The sequence below is a fragment of the Gigantopelta aegis genome, chromosome 10 (assembly GCF_016097555.1).
Source record: "Gigantopelta aegis isolate Gae_Host chromosome 10, Gae_host_genome, whole genome shotgun sequence".
Lineage (NCBI taxonomy): Eukaryota > Metazoa > Mollusca > Gastropoda > Neomphalida > Peltospiridae > Gigantopelta > Gigantopelta aegis.
In genome coordinates, this window is record NC_054708.1 from 44,040,550 (window position 1) to 44,067,405 (window position 26,856).

Here is a 26,856-nt window from a genome sequence, read left to right on the forward strand (position 1 = left end):
CACAATGGACTAGAGTGAATTGTGAACAATCCTGCAACATTTGGTAATTATCGGACTCACCATTCAATAATTAAATCAATTCTCCAAATGTTACGACAATGTGGTTTTGCGTTTCTTCTTTTGAAGAGTATATATACAAGTAAATGGTGCTCAAATTCTGTGTGAACCAAAAAGGTTACGCAAAATTAAAATTAAGTGTGATTGAATGAAAGAAAAACATCATCACAGATAACTCTGCCAGTTCAAAAAAAAAAATCTTCTTCCAGAATAGGAATTTAACCGAATTGTCATTGCAGGCTTTCTGCCAGAGGGGATAACGGGTCTGGCGCCATACCCAAATGTTTTTGCAGATATTATTTTTTTAAGTTAACCTTTTGACAAAATTAATGACTTACTATTACAGTATGATTTTCTTAACCCAAACCCTAAACCTAACCCATTTAATTTCTGTTTTAAAAGTTCCTATTTGTTCATGTACAATACATGATGTACTTCACATAAGTTATGATCATTATTCAGGTACCTATAACAGATGGAAACTAGATCAACTGGGCTACTTGATGGACCACAGAACCTCTTTGTAGTTTAACTGCAGCTCATTTGATACATCATGGGAGATGGATCTGTCCGTGGTGATGTGGTGCCAGGCATGGCACCACTGCCTGGAAGACGTACCTTGAGGAGAAAACAGAGAGCTAAACCAACATATCTTGAACAGGTGTGCATGTGATGGTATTTCTTACATGTGTATGCAGAGAGCTAAGCCAACTAGAGCTGGGCGGCATACCGTATATACCGTTTGGTATACCGTATATACCATTCGGGATCCATATTGGTATCATGTTAATACCGATTTACCACACCAAGCAAATTTCAAAATACCGAAATTTCGGTATTGACAAATGTTTCATGCCATTTAGTAAAGCACTAGCAATATATCTTGATGAACGCAAAATGAGTTGGGTATAAATCAGACGAGAGCCGTGTGTATGGAATTTAATTTTATTTAGATGAAATTAGTGGGTGAGCCTTAAATCAGGCATACATTTAAAGCCGACTATACTGAAAATACCTATTGGTGTTGGTATTGTGTCAATAATGTACCAATATTAAGATAAATACTGATGCCGAACCTCAAATTTCAATACCGCCCATCTCTAATGCCAACATATTTTGAACAGGTGTGCATGTGATGGTATTTCTTACGTGTGTGCATACATATATCTAGTATAGTTTTGAACAACTTGTTTTTCATTTGAGCATTGAATCTATCACTGTATAATAATCGGTTGAACTAGTTATGGGTTGGCTGTAATATTTTTTGTAAAAGTAAATTTAAAAAAAAGCACAACTCTTTATTCTCTTGTTTTAATAAATACACATTTTCACAGGTGCCTTGATTAAGAATATACTATATTGTTTTTGCAATGCACCTTTATACAGAACAGTAGAGAAAGCATTGCACAAATGGCAGTAAATAAATTATATTACTATGTAACTTAGATTGACAACTAAAGGATGTAAAACACTTGTTTCATGGGAAGAAAAACATTAAATGTTCTCAGTAACAAAATATGTCTTTTGTTAATCTATATACATGTATTAAATTTGAATTTATTTGGATCATTTTAAACTGGCAAATTTACTGCAATATTTGTTTTATTTGAATAAATTATATAAAATCTTTTATTAATTTTTTTTTTTTTTTTTAAGATTAACACCAATGTCATTGCATCTTTCAAGATCAACCCATCATACAATGCAGATAATTTCACAGTGTTACGCCCTGATATGGGTCAGTGTTGTCGGTGTCTTCCAATCAGTCAGGTATGTATTTGATGTAACAATAGCATGGAGTGTCAGGGTGAGCAGAAAATTTCTCCAAATTATCTATTAAACTTCAAAAATCTCACAAACACACTTTATTTTCCAACAAAATAACAATAATTACATTAATGTTTTTTGCGCCAAATTGAAATAAAATTTGCCACTTGTTTTTAAAATTTGCAGTTGGCGAATTTGGTGAGTGGTAGGACCATACTGAGTATAAGACTCCACAGGAATAGCTCTGCCATTCGCCAAATTTGACAGTTGTTAATTTTAACAACAGCTGGCAAATTTTATTTTAATTTGGCAAAAAAATATTGTGTAACAATTGATGTTTTGTTGAAAAATAGCTATAGTTTTTAATTTTTTTTAGATTATTTGGTGAAATTTTTTTATCCCCAGAGCAAGCCCTGCTTCATCATATGTGGTCATGTGTGATAGAAAAAGTACACCCTCAGTGGTGGAAATTTTGACATCCGGGTCCCAGGATCACATTTTTTATCCAGTAAGGGTGTACTTTTTCTGTCCCACATGACCGCATATGATGGAGTCTTTTTCTTTCATCCATTTGGTAAATAAACTATTATTTTACACGAATGGACAAAGATGGTTGAAAAAAGTAACTTCTTTATTTAACCATTTAATCATAAATAAACTACATTATTATATTGCCATAGTTTTGTCATGTGTTCAATAATGTAACCTCGAATCACCAACATGTTTTGGTGTGATTTCATACATTATCAATGACCTAATAATTTCCATGTTAAACACAATGGTGTCATAGTATATATATATATATATATATATATATATATATATATATATATATATTTATCATGCAACCATGCTTCATATTGACCTGATAACCTCTACCTGATAATTCGAAGTGTTATTACATCACTGTCTGATAACACTTACCTTACTAGCATGATAATTTTGGTGTTTATCATGTTACTAGGAAATGAATTCTGCTCATGACAATGCTTTGGTTGCTAATTTTTTTAAAATGTCCATTTTCAGCAATAATTGTTGAACTGCATAAATAAATATAACATTTACACTTCCTGTAACATCAAATTACCTTCTGATCGGCCTCAGTGGTGTCGTGGTTAGGCCATCAGTCTACAAGCTGGTAGGTACTGGGTTTGGATCCCAGTCGAGACATGGGATTTTTAATCCAGATACCGACTCCAAACCCTGAGTGAGTGCTCCGCAAGGCTCAATGGGTAGGTTTAAACCACTTGCACCGACCAGTGATCCATAACTGGTTCAACAAAGGCCATGGTTTGTGCTATCCTGCCTGTGGGGAAACGCAAATAAAAGATTCTTTGCTTCCTGTTATAAAAGAGTAACCTATGTGGCGACAGCGGGTTTCCTCTAAAAAACTGTGTCAGAATGACCATATGTTTGACATCCAATAGCCGATGATAAGATAAAAAATCAATGTGCTCTAGTGGCGTCGTTAAATAAAACAAATTTTACTTTCTATTTTTCAATTCTCCATTATTCGCTCCCATTCGGAACTAGCCAGTGTTTTTAATTAAACAAAAAAGCAAGTAGCTGCCTGCAAAAAATGTTTACATTGGGAACAGCGTCTGACATCACAATCAGTGATTTGCATAGATCTTCTTCAGGTCACACACCTGAGTTTATTTTCACAGAAAAAGATAAAAAAAATTGTAATGTGACACAACAGACAATAATCAAAGTATTTTATTTAAAATTTGGAAACACATTACTTTTAGGCTAACTATGCCTATCCCAAGATGCTTTTGGGCACCATGATCAAATCAAGAGTTTCTATACCGCTTTTGACTGAAACATATTACAAAAATATAACTTGAAAGGGGTTGCATGATAAAAAAAATATCATCACGTTACTGCGTTTTGATATCATGGTTATTTGGCTTGTTTCGATAATGGTGTAACAGGCTCGCTGAATCTATATATATGAAAGGTAGAAATATCTTTCATAGTTTTCTTATTATGCTTATCTCCAAATCTGATTCGCATTAAACATCCAAATCAAAAGGAATTCATGTGAAATATTTCTGAAAATATGTAATGAAATATTTAAACCATTTAAATTTTGATTCTCGTGCTTCATTCAAAACTGGCTTGAAAAGCTTTAAAACATACATTTGTAGTAGCTGTGTAGTGTTTGAAATGTAGAGGTTTGAATCGAAACGAGTCTGATCAGAAGTCAAGCAGTGGTTGAACAGTTTGATGAATCAAACTCATCCCTTGCTTCTAATGGAAAATGTAGCAGGTTTCCTTTAAGTCTTGTAAGAATCACCAAATGTTTGACATCCAATAACTGACAATAAAAATTACATTTTCCTGCGGTACTCGGTAAAGCAGGAAAAAATCTTTGTTAGGTTAGTACTCTTTTAAAAGGTTGCACATGCAAAATGTTCATGTCAAGAAAAAGCATGTGTATACAGAGTTCATTCTAGCTCGCAACCGAACCAGTAAACAGCCAAGTTTTTATGATTGATTCATTTAGTTTTCCAGTCTTTTGCTCACTAAATGTGTTATTTATTTTTTAAACCTAGTTTATTAGGAGTGGAATGTAGATTTATGTTTATTTATGATGTAGAAATAAACGCCGGTTGCATGTGGTTTATCATCAGTCAGGCTACAACTTACAAGGCAGTTTTGAGTATTGTTTTATTTTGAGAGTGTTTAATAATATTTAGTATATAACAAACAGTCAAACAGCATTTTCCTTCGGTATGCAGTAAAGCAGGAAAAATATGTTTGTTGGGTTCGTACTCCTTCAAGAGTGGTCATGAATTTTCATTAGCAAAATCAGGCTGCAAAATGTGTATGTAAGGAGAAGCATATGTGTGTACAGAGTTCAGTCTAGCTGGCAACCGAATCGGTAAACAGCCAAGTTTCTTGGTCAGGCTACAAGGCATTTAAATGATTTTGGAGTGCTTTATATTGAGAGGGTGAGAGTGTTTAATAATATTTGGTATATAACAAACATCAATGTGCTCTAGTGGTGTTGCTCAAGAAAAACAAACTTCTAACTTTGATTTATTTTCAGCGAGAACTTGTCACTGACAATACGAGTGATGCTGGTATGAGGAATATATTTGATGTGACGACCGAACTTCGCTCACGGAGATTGCTCATCAAGTCATTTGCATGTTTCGTCTTTGCCATGCGGAGATCTAAGCAGAAGAAATACCCTGATGTTTCCTTAGCTGTTTTAAGAAATGAAAGGTATTTGTTGAATTAGCTTTGGCACACTAATCATTCTTTTTTATAGGTTATTTTGTTCCAGTAACTGGAAAAAAGTAAAGAAAGTAATGTTATGTGCTGAAATTTAAATATCTCGATTTTCTGGTTAATAGTCTCTTACTGGTCCAACTGAAGGGGACTATAGGTTTCATCTCTGTCTTTCTGTTTGTCTGTACTTCTGTTCTACATACATTGTGTATTGTTTCTCAGACACTTTTTTTCTCCATAATACCTGAAATTTTGTGATAATTTTATCATGTACTGTTACAGATCTACATGTAGTTTTACATGCAATCGTTAACATTCGAAAGCTAATCAAGAGTTTGTGATTTTATGCATTTGCGCGGTGTGCATTCGGTCTGGAAAATGGAAGGAAATGTTTTATTTAACGACGCACTCAACACATTTTATTTACAGTTATATGGCGTCCGACTGGAAAATGGTTTAATATGTTTTGGAAAAGGTGTATGAACCTTGTTTTTGTATTTGTTCTTTTATTTCATAGACTTGGTTTTTTTTTTACCTCTGCCTAGGTGGTTTTAATAGTTTTGTTTATATCATTCTTCTTTCAGAGTTGTTGAAGCTATAAAGCAAGCTTCATCAGAGGAGGTGTCAGGTTCCAGTAAGTCAGAGATATTTCTGGTCAGATACCACTAGAGAGGGTTAAAACAAAGCAACCTTTATTGGCAAAAATTTATTTAGTTTTTATGACATATTGATTCATTACTTGTCAGCTGTTGGATGTCCAACATTTGTTAATTCTGACACACAGTCTTTTTAAAAAACCTGCTATGTGTTCCATTAGCAGCCAGGTTTTTTTTATTTGCACTTTACCATAGACAGGACAGAACCAACCACAGCCTTTAGAAACACATTGAGGATGTTTGATCCTAGTACCCAGGCATCTCACAGACAGGACAGAACCAACCACAGCCTTTAGAAATGCATTGAGGATGTTTGATCCTAGTACCCAGACATCTCACAGACAGGACAGAACCAACCACAGCCTTTAGAAACACGTTGAGGATGTTTGATCCTAGTACCCAGGCATGTCACAGACGGGACAGAACCAACCACAGCCTTTAGAAACACATTGAGGATGTTTGATCCTAGTACCCAGGCATCTCACAGACAGGACAGAACCAACCACAGCCTTTAGAAACCCATTGAGGATGTTTGATCCTAGTACCCAGGCATCTCATGCAAGTTCTCGACAAACTGAGCTAAATCAGCAAAGAACAACTACCACAACTACAAATTGTAGAAACCAAAACCGTTTGGAAACAATCAATTTTAGAAAAGTATGTATCATTCCAGCACTAATTACTGTCAAACCTGTGTTAACGGCCACCTGTAATAGGCAGTCACCTGTCGTAAACGGCTACTTTTTCCCCCTCCCAAACAATTTTTATGTAAATGCACTTGTAATAAGCGGTCACCTGTATCGTATCCCAAATCACTAAATATCTGTATTAAGCTGTCACAGTAAATGTTTACTATTATATTTAAGGGAAGTTTTTACCAACATCGATACGGTGCAGCAAATAACCAATCTTCACACCTTCAGGAATACTAGTAACCATTCAGTTTCGACATCTGCTGTGTATCAATTAAGAAAGTATGACTCTGGAATGCATCTACTTGCTCAAGGCTAAGCTTGACAGTTGTAGATTCACTTACTCTAACAATACAGTAGAGATTAATTAATTAAATAGAAAAAGAAACAAACTTGTTAAGAACAGTTAAATTAATACATTCCAGTTATTTCTGAAGAAGGCGACATATCGAAAGTTGATTTATAGTCAACTGGTTTACATTATCATAATTTTTATATAACCACTTTTTGTTATTTATAATTATATTGTACAGTCATTGGAACATGTATACTGCTAGTATTTGTGTAAATATGATTTATAGTAATACCCTTTGGGTCCCAAAATTTAATAATGAAACTCCTTAAATGACTTAAATGGGCTGTGATTGCTGCATGAAATAATTATAATTTTTCAGGTGCATCTACAATACAATACTCTAAAAGCTTAGCTCGCTGTCAGAAAAGAGCAAGAAAATATTTAAAGAAAATGAAAGCATCTGTATCAAGAACATTAATAGGGTATGTATATGTTTAAACTGCAGTTCTGTTTTGGTAACACTAACTGTATAAACAGATTTGGCAAATTGCACAGGTCTGTCCTACATAAAAAGAATCTGATCATGAGTGGCTGTTGAAGACAGGGAAATCCCAACCCGAGAGATCCAAAGGAAGGAAATGTTTTATTTAACGACGCACTCAACATATTTTATTTACGGTTATATGGCGTCAGACATGTGGTCAAGGACCACACAGATATAGAGAGGAAACCCACTGTCACCACTTCATGGGCTACTCTTTTCGATTAGCAGCAAGGGATCTTTTATTTTATATGCACCATGCTTGAACAAGAGATAGCCCAATGGGTCCACCGACGGGGATCGATCCCAGACCGCCGAGAGATACATAGTGTTTGTCTAAAACGAGCCTTGGCGAGTTTCAGACAAAAAAGTTGTAACTTGAGGATTAGGATTTCCCTGTCTTCAACAGCCACGATTGTTTTAATTTTTTTTTTTTGCATACCTAACTAGTTTTGGAACAAAGGATCAATTGGAACAAAGGATCAATACATCTGTATGTTACAAAAAACAACAACCGTCTTAACTGAATAATAAAGATATAATTGAAAACTGTTGTAAATATTTAATTAATATTGAACATAAATAGTTATAAATAATTATTTTGTAATACAAGTAGCCTCAAACGAATGCTATTTGTGAATAATGAGTATATAAATAATAAAGACCCCAAATAATATTTTAACTGGAAACTCTGGTGACGTAACTTCAACTACACTGCGGTGCTGTCATTAATTACTCTGTATTTCCCCGCTGTCGCTTACGGTTTGTTCTGTAATTCTTGATTGAAAATGGCATCTGTATTCACACTTATCGCAATACATTTTTCACCAGCTACTGCAAATGCATGTATTAAGTATATACAGTAACAATTAATGTTATAGACAAAATGTTAATGAAATTATCTGGTCAAGACGACAGAAAAAAAACCTTATTGACATAGTTTTTGACTAAATGTCGTCATTCTGCACATGTTAGCTGTCTGTCCTTAGGGAAAGACAGATCTGTCCGCCACACCGGTAGTAGATGGATTCACATGTCTGGTATGCAAGAAATAGTTTTCCAGCTTTATCATGTAGAGGTGCAAACCAAGTTTTAATTTTATGGAGATTTGAGAATTTGTTGGGTTCTGTGAGGGATATGTATTGTTTTAGCAGTACTGTCAAAATGCTTGTTATTATTAAATTACAGTGCTGTGCTTGAACTTAAGAATTTGTCTCCCATGGCAATTTTAAAAAAAAAGAAGTGCTATGGGTGAAACTCACAAATAACAATTTTAAGCCTGATTATGGCTATGTTTTAAAAAGTTACTTTTGCATCAAATGAACTTGACAGAAAGGTTATTTTGCTGTATGTAGACATAGTTCAAACATACAAATGTTAAATACTGGCAGATAATGTACACCAGGTGTATGAATTGTGTCTTCATTAAGGAGCTTTATCAAAGGCATAAAAGTGCCGTTGGTGATGCTCCAGACAAATGGCAATTTATATCTCAGTGATGGCAATTGCTGTTGGTGCCATTGTTAAGTTCAAGCCCTGTTTTGCCAGTTTACAGACCTCTTGGTTTTGGCTGAAATGTTTTAGTTTTGTTAAAGGGTTTTTTGGGGTTTTTTAATTATTATTATATACAGGTTGTTTTTTGCTCAAGATTCTCATTTTTAATTTTTAATTTGTTTTCAGGTTTACGGGTTGGTTTTTGCTCAAGTTTCTCAGTATATTCCTGCGAACTATTCAGGTTCACAAAAACCAAATCAAGATGCTTCAGAACACTGCCAAGGCAAGTTATATTTTGCATATTAAAGATGAATTTCTTACACTACTCATAACAAAATATTATTTGAAATCATTTATCAAACAAAACATTGGAAAAAAACATAGATCTGGGTGTATACCACCAAATTAAATCCCATAGACTACAGTAAAAACATGTGGCTAAAGCTCCTACCTGCAGTGTATCAATCAACATATGTACACCACAGATATAAATACTACCACCCCTCGCCCTTAAAGAAAATCAGAAAAAAATTAAGGGTCGGGCTGCTCGTTTCAGACATAACAGGTAGTGTCTATAACTACCCTAGTTCCACACATTTTTTTACAGGTACCCCACACGTTTCAAGCAAAGTACTAGATGAAATAAAATTGTGTACATTTTTTGCCCAGATGAAACTTAATTTAAAAAAAAAAAAAAAACTCAAATTTGTCACCAATGACAGTACTTATTAACTGCTCTGTCATAATTAGGTGCACTTCGACCTTTGATCCATGAATAAAAATTATTGTTTTTGGTAAAATTTTATAATGATTCCACTCACTCAGTTGCTCTCCAGATGCAGAAAATGTACAGTCTTTTATGCGTTCCAGTAATACAGTATTTCTATATTTTCATTGCATCATATACACAGGTTTTGTGGGTCTGGTAAGCCATTGCCAAACTATGTGATATGTTCTAGTATAACATTAAGAAAATCATATGTAGAATTAACATTTATGTGTAATTTTTTATTTTAAAGACCTCTTGATTTCTTACAGAAAGGAGTACCGGTTATATATCTCCCACTTCACAAGAGTCACTTAGACTATATTCTTGTGACTTTCTTACTTTGGAACATCAACGTCAGGGCTCCGTATGTTGCAGCTGGGGACAACTTGGATATTCCATTCTTTGGGTAAAGCAAGACTTTAATTACATTAGTTCCAAATCTTGCATTTATATTTCAGTTTTCAGTTTATTCATATTAATGGTTTGGAAAATAAAAAACCATGAAAATTTCCAATAGGCCATAAGTTTATTTTATCATCCTTTTTATTTTTATTGTTTTATTTTATTTTAGTTTCGTCTTGATGAAGTCAAAAGGCAAGATATAGATATTACTTTTTCGATGGCTGTTGTGTTGTAATATATTACAGAGGTTATTACCAGAGTGTTTATCGGTATCGTCAGTATCATATATTAGGAATAAAACATTATTTTTATTCCTAATATATGATATTGATAATACTGAAACACACAAGGGTAATAATGTCTCTAATATAATCTCATTTCAGTCCGCCATTATTAGAAACTTAAATGATGCTGTGTCTTTTTTAATGGAAATAACATCAAACTTGGATGATGTCATTTTGAATATCCTTACATAAAAATAAACTAGTACTTAACATTTTTTGTTTTCTGAACGCTGGACAGCTTTCAGTGTAAGGTTGCTATTGAAATGTTTTTAAATGATGACTATGAATGCATACGTCAATTATGGAGAGTCGCCGCAGTATGTTTGCTTAAATGTCAATAAACGTAGTGCCGTGACCTCGATTAATTTGCAAAGTTACCAAATTCTGAAAGTATGTGAACTGAAAAATATCACATACTTTGATTACACTGGATATGCTAGCTAATATATGATAAATTAGTATATTAAATTATATTGCAGTTGCTAGAAAAGCTGATCAAACCATTAATGTCATTGAAACTGTTTCATTTATTAGCTCTGATATATATTACTTATATGTTTATTTACTTTGTTAAAATTGATTGGTTTTTAAATTTAGATGATTTTGTTTTCATTTATTCCTGATATTAAAATTAATGTTGATTAAGATTAATTAGTTGGGGTTTTGTATTTCAGTGCTTTGATGAAAGGTTTGGGAGGATTCTTTATTCGAAGAAAGTTGGACCGAGAATCTGACAAGAAAGATGTTATTTATAGAAAATTGCTTCAAGTGGTGTGGTTTAAGGATTTGTAGTTTTCATGAATATAGATTTTAAATTTTTTTAATTTACTAATGTAAATTTTGAAAATAGTGCATCATGATATTATTGCATTGGGACTAGTATATCCACTCAAATGCATATTTTTTATTAATGTGTCTGGTAAATGCAACTTTAAAACTTAGCACAAAAGAAATTATCTTTTGTTTTGACATTCAGACAAGCTATCCACATTTTGTTAGTTGGTAGTAATTTCCTCCAAGTCTTATACAGAACACAGGAGGCAGGACCCAGTCCAGTGGCAAAGCACTCGTTTGATATGCAGTCCGTTTAAGATCGATCACCATCAGTGGACCCATTGGGCTATTTCTCGCTCCAGCCAGTGCACCACGATTGGTATATCAAAGGCCGTGGTATGTACTATCCTGTCTATGGGATAGTGCATATAAAAGATCCCTTGGTACTAATTGAAAAACGTAACAGGTTTCCTTTCGTAGACTATGTCAAAATTACTAAATGTTTGACCTCCAATAGCCAATGATTAATAAGTCAATGTGCTCTAGTGGTATTGTTGAACAAAACAAACTTTAACTTTATTAAGAAGGTATGGCTCAAACATAGTAAATCTAGTTAGTGTCAACAACAACAACTTGTATTCATTTCACTTGTCCAAAACGCATTTTAAAAAAAGTTTCTATTTCTTTCTTGTATTATGTGACTACTTTCTACAGACATTAAATAATACTTTTATTTTAAAAGATACTTATCACGTGTGTTGGCGTTTGTTTTGTTGCCTCTTTTTTTTTGTATTTTGTTCTTGGTGAATTAATCGTTAAAATATAATGTGTCAAGTAATTATTGCACTGAATTTAGGGAACATTTTTCACATTAATATCTTGCTTGCATTAATTTCATGATGAACAGTAACTACCTGTATGTTTAAATTCACACGTATACATGTCACCTTTGAAAAAACAAATCAAAGTTTGTGCTTTCTGATAATTTAGCTTAGGTAAAACTCATTTAAACTTACATTTCATGGGAAAAAAAGTGTACAAATTGTCCTTGTAACAGTATATGCGGGAACTGCTGAAGAGAGGTGAATCGTTTGAGTTCTTTATCGAAGGAGGTCGCACACGGTCCGGAAAAACTATGACACCAAAGGCCGGTCTCTTATCTGTTGTGGTGGATGCTTGTATTGATGGTGAGTTTCTTGGTTTGGTTTATCTGCATGTAATGTGATAGTGATGGAAGAATAATACATAAGAATCTGTTGGAGATAGTTTATTTTATAACAAGTGGTTGCCTGATTTATCTAATGAGTGCAAGTGAGTTTTAAAGACAGTTGGAAACCATGAGTTGTAAGATAATTCATTTCCAACAGGCATCAGTGTATTCCATTTCTTATAAATCCTGAAAAGCGATTTCTTAAAGGAATGATAAATTTAGTTTTTTGGGCCACAGTGGACTTTCACTGATATATATTTAACACTATTTGCTATTTAGTAGACACAGCCATTGTTTTAGCCTTTAACCTAGTGAGCTGGCAGTGAATCAAGTCGCAGCCTGTCAAAGATTATGGTTTGATATTACTACATGTTTTCCTCACAACAAACTTATGTGTTTTGGGTGGGTTTTTTAATGGGTTTTTTTCCCATAGCACAATGGCCATATAAACACCTATTTTTATCGCCTAGTCATCTTGTTTCACTTATATGGTTTGCGATGACGCATAAATGACTTGTAATGCATGCTCATTGTTTTCCCATTTAAATATGGATGCTGGGGTTGTTTTTCAGGTTTTGTCCCTGATGCTTATGTTGTTCCTTTGAGCATCAGCTATGAGCGACTAGTGGATGGAAACTTTTGTAGAGAGCAAATGGTATGTATGATGTGAAATTTGCAAAGATATTTATAGAGATTACTATACGAGCTTGTGTGTCGTACAGATTTTACAAAATGGGTGTCAGGACTTTTGTATTGCCTGAGCTAGAGCTGTGAGTTTCAGGTTGTAAAGGCTTGTTCATGGCAAGGAAGATAAATAGACATGTTGATAATGGAGGAAATATTCATTTATTATTTATGTATGACATTTTGCATTAATTTTATAATTTGTGTGCATCAGTTTTGTAGTTTGGAGCATTTAACCCCTGCTGTTGTGCATATACATTTATTTGTAACACTGTAGTTTACATGGTAAAACATGTTCATTTGAAGCTGTGAATTCTAAAAATTATGGACAAATGTTGGAGGGGAGTTGCATAACATTGTTTTATTCCATTTACAGGGTGAACCAAAAGTGTCTGAATCATTTTTTGGAGCAGTACAAGGCATCCTCCAGGTGATCTGCGGGAACTTCGGCAGTGTGCGAATTGATTTCTGTCAGCCATTTTCTATCAAGGTAATTGCACTCCTGTGTAATACTGTGAATTGAAAAAGCCATTTATAAGTGTTTTCAATACGTTACTACTGCCCAACATCACTTAGTTCAAGATTCACCACTGGCTGGTCCTATTTGTATAAAGCAGAGATATCATTAGCATTTTAAATTATCCAATGATATTTATAAATTTACAACATGTACTGTAGCATCTTCCAATAAATAAACAAGAAGAAGAACACACAGAACTGGTTCACAGATATATTTGTACACAAACGAGACAAACACATGTCGACAAAAACAGTTAACAAGTGACCTTTACCAAGTATCATTTCCATTTTATAAGGAAAGGGAGAAGCTAATTATAGCTTATGAACCAAGGGAGTGTTCCTTATTTTTTATTATATTACCAAAATATCACATGTATAAAAGAAAAATGGTTTCTGTTGGCAGGATTTGAACCCATATTCCAAATTGAATGGCATTTGACAGTGTTTGATATTAACCTCAAAACTGGAATGTCTAGGGATAATTAATGTTTAGTCATATATTGCATTACCAGTAATAATGAGCTGTTGTGGCAAACAGGCAAAAGTTGTATTAAAGTCTCAATAAATACATAAAAGCAGAGACTATTTTTTATTTAATAGCTACAAAATCCATCAGGCACTCCTAACACACTAAGTTTTGCAATTTTAACCAAAAAAACAACAATGTTTTATAGAACATTTATGTCAAAGCTGTACTGTAATTTACAGTGCCAATTATTTTTAGCTACCCACAGACTATCAGCAGTTATGCCATTATTTGCAGGAATATATCCAGAACAATCCAGCACTAATGGGGAAACCACTCTCACCAACGTCATCTACAGAGGACTTCTCCCCATCAATGAATGGCGAGTTACAGTCTTCGTCTTCCCGGATCAGTCTACAGTTTGACAGTACCGAACACTGTCGTCGCCTCGTGAAGGGACTGGCATTTCATGTAGTATACAGTAAGTAACACTGTGTGTGTACTGCTAACGGTATAACTTATAATGGTATCTGCAACAAAGGGCACATTCTATCCTGTCTGTGGGATGGTGCTATCCTGTCTGTGGGATGGTGCATATAAAAGATCTCTTGCTGCTAATCGAAAAGAGTAGCCCATGAAGTGGCGACAGCGGGTTTCCTCTTTCAATATCTGCGTGGTCCTTAACCATATGTCTGACACCATATAACCGTCAATAAAATGTGTTGAGTGCGTCATTAAATAAAACATTTCCTTCCTTCCCTTACATACACTATTAGAGAGTCCCTTTAATCCACATATTCGGCTTAACTATGTAAAGCCTGCCTGCTTAAGCCTAGATCACATATGATGTGACTCAGCTCAACAGCTGACATCTTGCTACCACCACCTCTTGTTATCATTCTTGAAATTGCTTGTAATGTACATAAATGACATTTGTGCACACATCCTGCCACCCCCATCTCTTGTTATAATTGTTGAAAAGACTTTTTAGGTATAAAAGTAAAATACATTTTTACACACACCTTTTCACCTTACTTCCTCCACCTCTTGTTATTTATATTTTCAAAATGACTTTAATATTAAGTAATGTTCCTCTACTCTTTAGTTATTATTATTGTTTTATTTAATAAAAATGCTACAACCTATAAAGTTGCACGGTCCTTTTAAAAAAATCTAAAGACTGCGATCTGATGTCACCTTTTGCTACATGCCAATTTTTTTAAATTGTAGTGAGCTTTTTGTAACTACCTTTTAAAAATACATTCATTAAATCCTTAGGAAGAGTGACAATTCAGAACTCTTATGGTTCTGGAGTGCAAGAACAATTTGTTTGTAATTATATATTTGAAACAAATTTCACCTGACTAGACATCAAACAATAAATATTTCAAATATAAAACACAAGTGTTAACCAGTGTTGTAAAAGGACGAAGTATCTTTACATATTTTTGTGCTTGTCACAGATGCAGACCATGCAACAGCTCTGATGTGTACAAATATGCTAGCTTTTCTCCTGCTGACCAAACACAGACAGGTGAGAATTTGAGAATAGCGAGAAAGATTCAAGGAATTACGGATTATCTGTCCCAAGTTGGTGAATGTTATAAACCTGAACCTTTGTCGAGGGTTTTACACAATTATTCATGAGGGATAATTCATAACTCCTCATTGCGAGTTTGTTATTCTCTTTATTACCCATTGTCTCTTTTAACTGCTGTTTAATATAAAAATTACTTTGCTGTCAAAAGTGATTTCATCAAGTATTATGTTACATTACCCTACCCATATTACATAACGTAATACAAGTATGTGTGCGTGGAAATAACATTACAATTACATGCTCGTCAGTTTAGCTATCAATGTGTTCTTCATAGAATTCGATGTGTTAACTTATTATGTTGTATCAGTCTTCCTTTTAAAAAATAATGGCAATTAATATCTAAATTGATATTTATACTTTCTTGCTATCTTTGGTTATAGTTTAATGTCCTGTTCTTTAAGCGAATTTTTTTAATTTTTGTTTTTATTTGTATTCAGTAAAAGTTTTTTAAAAAAATGAACTCATTAAAAAAACGCATCACCATACCATTTATTTGTAATGTTCAATTTGAAAGGGCGCTGCTCTTTCTGAAGTTGTTGCCAGTTTTACATGGCTGCGAGAAGAATTGAAAATGCGAAACAGGGATGTTGGCTTTTGTGGAAGGAACGAACATGTTGTCGACTATGCCTGTGATATTCTTGGGGAAAATCTTGTCCTAGTAAGGTGAGTGTTGTTTCAATTTGAAAACCTTTCTTTGTTTTTCTTCCACATTCATAAAATTTCAGATTGTTATTATTGTCAGGTATTGACACCATTGGCAGCATCATTCTCTTTATTAAGGCTGCAATCATGTAATTAGTTTTTAATTTGCATTAGGGGAATGAAGAAGCAGTGTTGCACCTTGCAAGTCAACAATATAATTTTTGGCACTCTGTTGACCAAGTGTTGCAAATTTTACTTTATAACAGCTGCTGCTTAAACATCGTTAAAGTCAACATCCTTTTCCTTCAGTGATTTAAGTCCATCTTTATTTAAGTACGGCAACATGTTAGTATCACCTGTTAAAATAAAACATTCTAATTGTTATGATAATATTTCTTGTAAAATTTAGGCCAGTGTGAAACATTGCATATATATAATTATTACCCATATGGGCTCAAATATATGGGGTAATATTTTTTCGATCTCTGCACAGTGTGCAGATTGCTTCTACAGTCACTGATTGGCTGGCTTTAAAAAGACTAGATTTGATTGGCAATTACATACTGTCGGGACTACTTTTTGTTCATTCATGATTCCATTCATCGGTCAAACTATTACTACGAACTTCAAATATTTTTTTACAATACGAACATTTACGGAATTAAAAAGACCATTTCAAAAATTAATAAACAAAATATATGTACAAATGTTTAAAAATGTTTTTATTTTATTATTTTGACTGGGTTTTTTTGGAACTATTCTTTGGTGGATACTGTTGTGTGTGCACCGGTAACGGTGCGTATGAATATATTGTTATGGCTGGTAGACCTTGTTACAGCAGCGAGAACGTAAATATACTTTTAAAATGGTTAAAGATTGACAATGGGTAATAAAGAGAATAACCAACTCACTACGAGGAATTACGGATTATCTGTCCCTCGTGAATTAATGCTGTAAAACCCTCGCCAGAGGCTCGGGTTTACAACATTAATTCACTCGGGACAGATAATCCGTAATTCCTCGTAGCTCGTTAGTTATTCTCTAATTATTATCCACATAGTTCAAGATATTCAAGGAAATATAACCAGTGTGACCCACATGTGTCATAATGATTTCACATGCACATCCAATGACATAATTTTGTGAAGCGACATCATAACTTAATGCGGCTTCCCCAGTGTAAACACTTTTAAAAATGACGTCATTTCGTCATCTCTTTTAGTTATGTTTAAAACGTTTTGACATGGTCCCAGCCTGTTATTCATGAAGATAATATTGTGGATAATGTGGATAATAAAGCAATTATTACACTGGTCTTACGAAACTCGTGTCAGGATTCACATATTACAATAATCCTGACACTCGTTTCGTAAAATCAGTGCGACACACACACTTGTATAATAATCTCTATTTATACATACTGTTACTTGTATGCCTTAACATTCCAGTTGTGATGATACGGAAGTCAAGATTTTCCCAAACATTTCATTGCCATATGTTTTTGAGCTTAGTTACTATGGCAACAGCGTCATATCTGCTTTTCTTCTGGACAGCATTTTAGGTAGGTTTTTGCTTATATGTAGCCATTTAAAGAAATCATATTTGCAGTACTTCCTCCATGAAATGCTTCTTTTCTGATTGTAAGAAAAAAAATTTAAATTCTTAAGTATTGTCCAATGATATTCATGTACTTATGCAAAGACATCTCTAATTTTAAAAACAAAAAAGAAACAAAAATAATAGTACCCATTGCAAATATTTTTGAACTTGAAATTTTGTTAAGTTTTATACATGTAACAAATCAAATCATCATTCGGTAGCATCTATGTTCATGGATCATGATAGCAGCTGATCACAATTATATCATTGTGTTAGGGCAGATGTCAGGCAGAATTATCTTGATACAAGTCTGTCTTCCTACTTCCTATATTATTTGTAAATTGGAGAAGTTTCCGAGTTTGCAGCCATTTTAAGTTGGTTCCGACTAGAGTCTTTTTAAAGATTGAAATTATGTATTAAATACATTTTCTTGTTCAGAGTACCAGTGTCTGTATATCCAATGTGTTTGTGGCCGTGTGTTAATGTTTTAGCAGTCTTTTTTTTTAAATAGTTTTTCTTCTTCTTTTTTTTCTTCTGTTTTTTGTATGAATGAAATGATTGAGAGGTAAAATCTGGATTTGTCAACTATAAACATTAGGACAGGAAACACTGTTTATACAGACACTGATATTTTAAACAGGAAAATATATTTAATATATTTTTTGTTTTGTTATACAGTGAATGCTGTCCTCTATGTTGGAAATATCAACCTGCAGACCACAGACGAGTATGGGAGTGAGGATGTTTTCGTTTCACGAGAGAACATTTTGAAGATCGCAGAGCAGCTGTGTCGACTTCTCCAGCATGAATTTATTTTTGTTCCGGTACGTAGTTTTATAATTTTTCTGAACACATCCCTTTGGTGAGAACATCATTCGTTATTTTTGGTAACATACTTGTTAACACATATACATGCATTAACATTTTAAAGACATATGACTGGCTGCTCCCAGGTGATGACCAAGTCACCAATGCCATACCATCCAATGAAAAACAATAAAGGTCAAATTGATCACTGTGACGTACAAGTTAACCTGAAATTAACTTATCTGTGACGCACATGTTAACTATATTAACTAAGTGCTGGGCCGTCAATAGGTTTTCATCGGAAAAGGCAATTCAATTTGTTAAAACTTGCGGTTTTTTTACAATATGTACGAAATAGAATACAACATTTGTGTCTGTTAGATACTATTTATCTTACAATTCATTGTTTAAAAACGTATCCAACTCGCTTTTGCTCGTTAGATACTTTTTAAAATAACTTGTTGTAAGATAAATGGTATCTAACGACCAATCTTGTAGTATTCTCTATATAAGCAATATATTATTAATACAGTTATGGCTCTTTGCAGTCTGTTTTATTAGTTTTAGAAGGTGTTAACAATTATAAAAAATTAATTTATGAACATTGACAGTGTTTTTCATTACAAATAGTGAGTCAGTTGAGCCATAATGTTTTGCTACATTGCACTTATTTGATGTATTGTTCATGCTGCGGTGTCATTAGACATTTGTTATTGATTTAGAGCAGATCTAGCTCAGTCGGTAGAGCTCTTGCCCTGAGTGGTTGCCTCGCATGATCAAACCACTCCGTGATTGGGTTTTCACCCGTTCCAACCAGTGCCCCACGACTGGTGTATCAAAGGCTGTGTGTGCTGTTATGATTGGGAAACTGCATATAAAAAGCCCTTGCTGCTAATGGAGAAATGTAGCAGGTTTCCACTAAGACTATATGTCAGATTTACCATGTTTGACATCCAACAGCATTGATTAATAATTAATCAATGTGCTTTGTGTTAAACAAAACAAACTTTTTAACTTTGTTCATTGATTTAGTTGCTTATCATTATTACTGGACTCATCTGTAAAAATTATTATTAAAATACTTGATAATTCACCATTCATTTGATATATCAGCAGTTTATTCCAAATGATCTTTCAAGATTCAAAAGATGAATTTTAGTAGAATTTAGTTAGATATATTTCATAAAATATTTAACTAAAATCTGTCTAAAGATTTTAAATAAATGATGTTAATGATCTTATTTTGTTGCATTTTGTTTTTCTAAAACAGATTTGGCTTCTGTTTTTTAAAAACATTCTTCAGTAATATCACTAACAATTTTTGTCGTGTTTAATTCCTGTTACAGCTAGTGGATGTAAAGATATTGATAGTTGTTAACGGCATCATATTTTTTTGTGTTTGGCTCTTTCAAGCTTGTAACTGAATGGCTGTTTGTTCAGCCATGCACCAAACTGGTGGACACCCTGGAACACCTGGTGTCTGTAGAGATCCTCATGTCTTTAGTTTGACATCTTCAAACTTTGGCCACTTGAAAAAGGAGTTACACCTAAAACACATATATTGGCTTCTTCTCTTTTTCAAACATTCAGTAATATCGCTGATAATTGTTAATGGCCTCAAGGTTTTCATGTTTGGCTCTTTCAAACTTATAACTTCGGCTGGGTTTTTCAATCGTGCACCAATCTAGTGTATTAGAAGATGTTGATAATTGTTAATCAGGGCTCAAAACAAGCCTGTGACCAGGTTAGCTTAAATATTAAAAAATAATGGTGTTAATCGCCTAAATAATATTATCTGGGTGATCTTCTTACTATAACACATGAGCCACTATTAATAATTGTATTGCATATATTAATTCCACATTAAAATCTGCTCGTGGTTCACAAAATATAAATGTTCAAAAACATAATTTTCGGTAAAAAAAAAAAAAAAAGGCCAACCTGAGATAAAAAAAATATGTAAGTTTTTTTCCGTGCCATTATAATTTTTAACATTTCGTTAGCGACACTGAATACCCCACCCACCCCAAGTGAGGTCCGGTTACTGATTGGTCGCTGCTGTAAATGTGATCATGTGATTTGTTGCCTCGCTAGCTGCTCTTTCCAGTCTGCGTTCCTAAAATGACACAGAGGGTTCATCGAAAATAATTGTATCGCAATCAATAATTGTACAACATCAGTGTTTTCTTTTAATTTTTCATGTCAATTTTTTCATGTCAATATCATGTATGTTGGTATCTTTGCTATCTAGAAGTGGTTCTTCCAATCAATATTATTTTATTGAAGGACATTTCATTAGCTTAATCTTTGCTTAAAACATGAAATATTAATATTTTGTGTTTGGACTACATAAAGCATGTTTGGACCTCTGAAAATTAAATTTTAATGGCCCAGATATTTTTTGGCGAGATTTTAGCCCTGTTAATGACATCTTATGTTTTTTGTGTTAAACTCTTTCAAGCTTATAACTGAATAAAACAGATTTGGCTGGGGGTTTTCAGTCATGCACCAAGCTGGTGTATGTGAAAATATTGATAATTTTATTGGTCTCATATTTTTGGTGTTTGGCTCTTTCAAGCTTATAATTGACTATTAATAAGATTTGGCTGGGTTTTTTCAGTCGTGTACCAAGCTGGTGGACACGCTGATGGAAACCCTGGACCACCTGGTGTCTATACAGATCCTCAGCCTGGAGGAGAGTGAGTGCGACATAGAGTACAGCACGTTTGATCGACAGTGGGCAAGTCGGCTCTCCGCGGCCGTGTCCTGGGCCGATGAGGACGATGATGCTGAAGAAGACAGCTACGTCGCAGAGAAACCTCTCAAGGTTCTTTAGTTTGACATATTCAGAGAAACCTCTCATGGTTCTTTAGTTTGACATATTCAGAAACCTCTCACGGTTCTTTAGTTTGACATATTCAGAGAAACCTCTCACGGTTCTTTAGTTTGACAGAGTGAAACCTCTCATGGTTCTTTAGTTTGACATAGTCAGAGAAACCTCTCAAGGTTTTTTAGTTTGACATATTCAGAGAAACTTCTTAAGGTTTTTTAGTTTGACATATTTCTAAATTTGCTCAGTTTTTTTAAAAGGACATATCCTAGTTTCAACCTATGAAAATTAACACTAAGTTTAGTTAGTGTACAAACCTGTAACACATTTGAATAAAGTTACAATTGAGTGAAACATGAGTCTGTGACTTTGAAATGGTGAAATACCCTCTAAATATAGACCAAAACTCGACTCCATAACTTACTTCTCAGATGCACGTGCGTTTTTAAAAATATGAGAAATGTATTTTGTGATATTAAAAACACCAAGATGACCAAAAACACTTCGAATGTACGGAAATAGATAATGTAAACAATAAAATCTAAGTAAAGTATGATTTCAGTTGTCAAAAAAGGGCTCTAATAGTAAAAAATATGCCTTAGTGTTTAAAAACTAGGGTATGTCCCAAAATATTTTTTTTTTTTTACAAAAACTGATCATTAGACCCCATCACTCCCCTGAGACTAGTTCAAAGAGAGTCATTCTTAGAATGTCAATTTCTTTTTCTTTAACCTTTAGACTACTGGATTAATTTGTAACAAAAACCACTTTGAGTGGGTACAAGTTTATAATTTTTACTCGCATATATTCTCTTAAATGTTTTATAAATATATAAAATAAATTTATATCGGAAAGTATTATTTTTGTGGGTTTTTCAATTTTTTTTGATATTTTGGATCAGTTAATGTTGATTACAATTAGGCAAAAAATTGAAAAAGTCTCATTTACTTACGGGCATTTGTGGCAAGCTGTCCAGTATTTATGTCTATTATTTCCAATAATTTTAATTGGTTTTCTGACCAGAATTTGTCTTTAAACAAATGAACTATGAGTCGTATCCCAATATTTGGTGATTTTCGTTGTTAGTAAACGATCAAATTTATTATCCTATTAGCTGTCACAATTGGCTGTCACTCCCTGACAATGACCGTGACGTGACACCATTGTTATCAAGCGAAAATACTTGCCGAAAACCTCTTTTTGAACTCAAAATTTCAAGGTATTTTCCATTGAAAAATGTAAAAACTAAAGTAGCCATAGTCTAACTAAACTAAGTGTTTTCCCTAGCTTGTTTTAGCATGGTGCAGCATCATGCCTCAATAGTCTAGCACCATCTTGCCATAATCAACACCATGCTGCCCTGAGATTAAACAAGACTTTTTCAGTAATTAATTCTAAAATTGCCTTTATAAAACACCAAAAAAGGTATTATTAATTAATAAAATATGCCTTTTATATCTTTTGCCATTCATTTAGTAAAGCAAGCACATAAATTACATTAAAGTTTATCTCAATTAATTGTTGTGTATTTTTAATGAAAAACAAGTGCCTCGAAAATGGTGAAAATGCCCCAAAAGTGTTTGGGAATTTCTAAGGAAATCACTAAAACTGTTTCCTGTTAAATATATATTTCCGGTGAGTGCTGTGTGCAAAACGGCGTGAAATATGAATTGGGGAATGCACTGTATACAGTGTACAGTATTACGCCGGCAGTAGTCAGAAGGTTAAATAGTACTATAGTATAAAACGATTAAATATTAATGCTCAATATTGTAATATCTTAAACGGCTTTACTCTACAAAACCTAATACAGATTTCCATCCTCATAACTTTAGACCACTTGTCGCAATTGTATCTGGACTAGTCCATAGGGATGAGGGGAAATGTAATTAGGTTAGAAGCAGGTTAAGTATTAATGAAAAAAAGAAAACATCCAGTGCCTTTTTTAAAATTAAATAGTGTCAGCAACCATTTCATTCCTTTATTGTGTGGGAGCATACTCTCTGCCATGTTTTGTATGTTTTTGAAAACTTACAAGCCATTGTTGATTTGCAGCGGGCAAATTATGACATTAATAACTATGATGTTTTTTCTTACAGGTTAATATTTATGAAGCCGAGACAAAGTCACAACTACAATTCTTTCATCAGGTGCTAGCCCCCATCATGGAATCCTATCTTATTACAGCATATCACATTTCTCACAATCTCCATACAGAGGTTCCAGGTTAGTGATTTGCCACTAGAACTTTAGGAGTGTGCGTAGGATGCAACTCGGTAGTTCATTGCTTGAAGAGCAGTGGGTTGTAGGATCAATTGTCCTGTTTTCCTCCTGTCCTGACCCTTGTCCAGTAACTGGTATATTAAAAGTATGTGCCATGCGTCCATGGGAAAGTACATATAAATGATCCTTTGCTTCAGTTGGATAGGGAAATAAAAACTGTTATCAATCTCTTGACAGTCCTAATTGATTATAAGAATTTTCCAACATATTTAAATCACTTAGTCTAGTTAATCTGTCTTAAATTTCCTGTATCTAACATAGTCTGTTTTTGTTTTTAATTATTAGTAGTATAATAATAAAAAGATGTAACATGCAAACTTATGAAATAGTCGGACATCAACTTGTGTCTCACAGGAGCACTATGGGTACCTAAGAAATGTATGATTGATTACTCATTCATTTCATTCGTTTTAACTTACTTTCGTGCTTATATCCAATTACGGTTCAAGCACAATGTCCTGGGCACATACCTCGGCTGTCTGGGCTGTCTGTCTATGACAGTGGGTTAGCTGTTAGTTATTAGTGAGAGAGAAGAGGGTGTAGTGGTCTTACACCTACCCATTGAGTCTTTAAAACAGGCTCTGGGTGGGAGCCGGTACCGGGCTGCGAACCCTGTACCTACCAGCCTTATGTCCGATGGCTTAACCATGACACCACTGAGGCCGGTTAATTGATTACTGTGATGTCCAATTAGTAAATTGTTCCATTTTGTTACAGAGGCTGATTTTGTAAAGCAGCTGGGAAGCCTTGCAAGGGGAAAGGATCAAGTTATATATGGTAATAAAAAGATTTTGCAGTATAATGTCCTCGTCATATTCTTTCCTTTTCGGTTCATTTATTTTTGTCCCCATTTCTCATTCCCCATTGCTATTTTTCATCCTCTTTTGCTGTCCACCTTTACATCTGTATAATATGGTAACATTTGTCAAGTTAATAACCTTTTTACAGATCATTTTTCTAGCAATATATGACCCACAAAATAAATTTATGATCACTTTTGTATGTCAGTTTAGGAATTAAAATTCTAAATGGCAGGAAATGACTCCATATTAATTAATAATTTTAGAATTTTTGTATTAAGTTGACAATCCAGGTTTCATCCATTTGCTTTTGTTTGAGACAAAACAGCTGACATTTTGTTTTGGTTGTTGGGGGGGGGGGGGGGTCATTAACAGTATTCATGTTGTGTGAAATAATAAGATATGCATTGATCCAGGTTTACTTAGAAACCTAATCGTAAACACTAATTTTGATATGATTTTTATTTGGCCCACTGTATGTTTTTCAACTTACCTTCTTAGTGTCTGAATATCTACATATATGTTTTTGTTTATTAGCTGAAAGTGCTGCAATGAATACACTTAAAAATGCTGTAAAGTCGTACCATGACATGGGCATCATCGAGTGCTATTCCGCTGGCAATCTGCGTATGGTTGGACCTGGAGATGACTCGCGGGCCAAGGAGGACTTGGACAACTACATTGATATTCTAGAGGTTCTGAAGGAGTGAGCGGAAAACATAGTCAGTGTTGTGTTTACCATGGAGGAATTCATGCAGCCGTTTTGTTATGAGATTATTGTGCATTTAACAGGAGACATGCATGTCCTAGACAGGTGGTTGAAATGTGTAATAGTATTACCACATATGAATTAATGTAGCATCCTGTTGCTGTATGTATCACTGTGCATTACCAGTGACCCACCACCAAAGGCCATGGTATGTGCTGTCCCATCTATGGGAAGGTGCTTATAAAAGATCCCTTGCTGCATATGCAAAAAATATAGAGAGTTTCCTCTAAGATTGTGCGTCCAAAATTACCAAATATTTGACACTCGGTAGCCGATGATTAATAAATCAATGTGCTATAGTGGTGTCATTAAAACAAAACAAACTTTAAACTTTAGTAGAAGACCTGTACCCTAGACAGAGGACAAAATGTGTGCTTGTAATAAAAAGTGGTAAAACATTTACATTTATTGCAACATGTGAATTCATGTTGTCGTTTAATTAATCAATGTGCTAGTGGTGTCGTTAAACAAAACAGACTTATTTATTTCGTGTTATCATCTTACTGGAGTACTGTGAAGACTTATGACTGAAGACAGGAGGAGGAAACAGATGTGTGATAAAATGTGATTAGTAACTACTATTTAACATTTTAGAATTGTGTAGCAATCTCGGGAACTTGCATAGCAAACTGAACAAAATGTCCTGTAGATTGGATGTGTGGCAAGATGTGGTGAAAACGTCAGCATTGCCTCACATGGAATCATGTTGCCTTCTTGCTATTGGAGATTCAATTTCCAGAAAATATCTGTCATAAACAGACCTTTTAGAGAAGTTAGCATGACAAAATGTGTAATACCAAGTTGTTTTGTTTTTTTATATCCTTTCTCATTTCTTCCCGATCTGGCCACTCCTATCTTTTAACTTCTTTCGCTGTCCACCTCCACATCCCAGTCCTTGTCTCTCCAACCGCGACAGGTGCTTGTCTCTTGTGGATATCTGTGCCACACACTTGCCATTCCCTATCAGCTTTTAGCTGTGGGCTTAGTCTGAACACTTCGGGGAGTGTTTATTAGTTACTTCTGGCATTGTTAAGAGGCACTTGTAACCACCTACTATGCACCCCTATTACCGGTGGTCGTTCGTTAGTGCTATGGGTTAGACCAGCTTTATTAGTGGCAGAGGACAAGGATGCCAGGTGGGTGCAGGGAAATACACAGAGACTGCACCAGTGGAGGAAATTGAGACAGGTAGGTGATGGTGTGGACAACTCAGAAGACAGAGTCGGAGGAAACTGACAGAAAGGCTGAAACAGATTGAAATCATGGGAGAAATTGGAAAGTGCTGCAATGAATACACTTTAAAATGCTGTAAAGTCGTACCATTTTGATAATGAGAATGATGGGCAGAGGGTGATAGATGAGAAAGACTAATGAATGTGTGAGCCAGCTTTGATGGGATTTGAACCACTGTCGTCAGCTTGAGTGTCCAGCAGCTTATCCACTAGACCACAGAGGTCACTTTTAGTAACTACTATTTAACATTTTAGAATTGTGTAGCAATTTCTGAAACTTGCCTAGCAAACAGAACAAAATGTCCTCTGCATCTTGTTCCTGGAGTACCGTGAAGACGTATCCTAGACCGGATGTGTGGCAAGATGTGGTAAAAATGTCAGCATTGCCTCACGTGGAATCATGTTGCCATCTTGTTATTGGAGATTCAATTTGCAGAAGAT

At 34.3% G+C, this 26,856-nt stretch overlaps 1 protein-coding gene across 1 annotated transcript; it reads left to right on the forward strand.

Annotated features, from left to right (window-relative positions):
* Positions 1-524: 524 nt before the first annotated feature.
* Positions 525-26,089, forward strand: LOC121384820 (glycerol-3-phosphate acyltransferase 1, mitochondrial-like). The gene is made up of 20 exons (XM_041515410.1): positions 525-718; positions 1,714-1,827; positions 4,883-5,061; positions 5,652-5,701; positions 7,090-7,192; positions 8,932-9,028; positions 9,784-9,920; positions 10,875-10,971; positions 12,032-12,161; positions 12,757-12,839; positions 13,245-13,358; positions 14,151-14,334; positions 15,317-15,387; positions 15,968-16,116; positions 17,544-17,656; positions 18,373-18,518; positions 21,122-21,328; positions 23,431-23,557; positions 24,332-24,391; positions 24,952-26,089. Exons 1-20 carry the CDS (start codon positions 611-613, stop codon positions 25,122-25,124), a joined length of 2,442 nt encoding a protein of 813 aa, XP_041371344.1. The 5' UTR covers positions 525-610; the 3' UTR covers positions 25,125-26,089.
* The last annotated feature ends 767 nt before the right edge of the window (positions 26,090-26,856 follow it).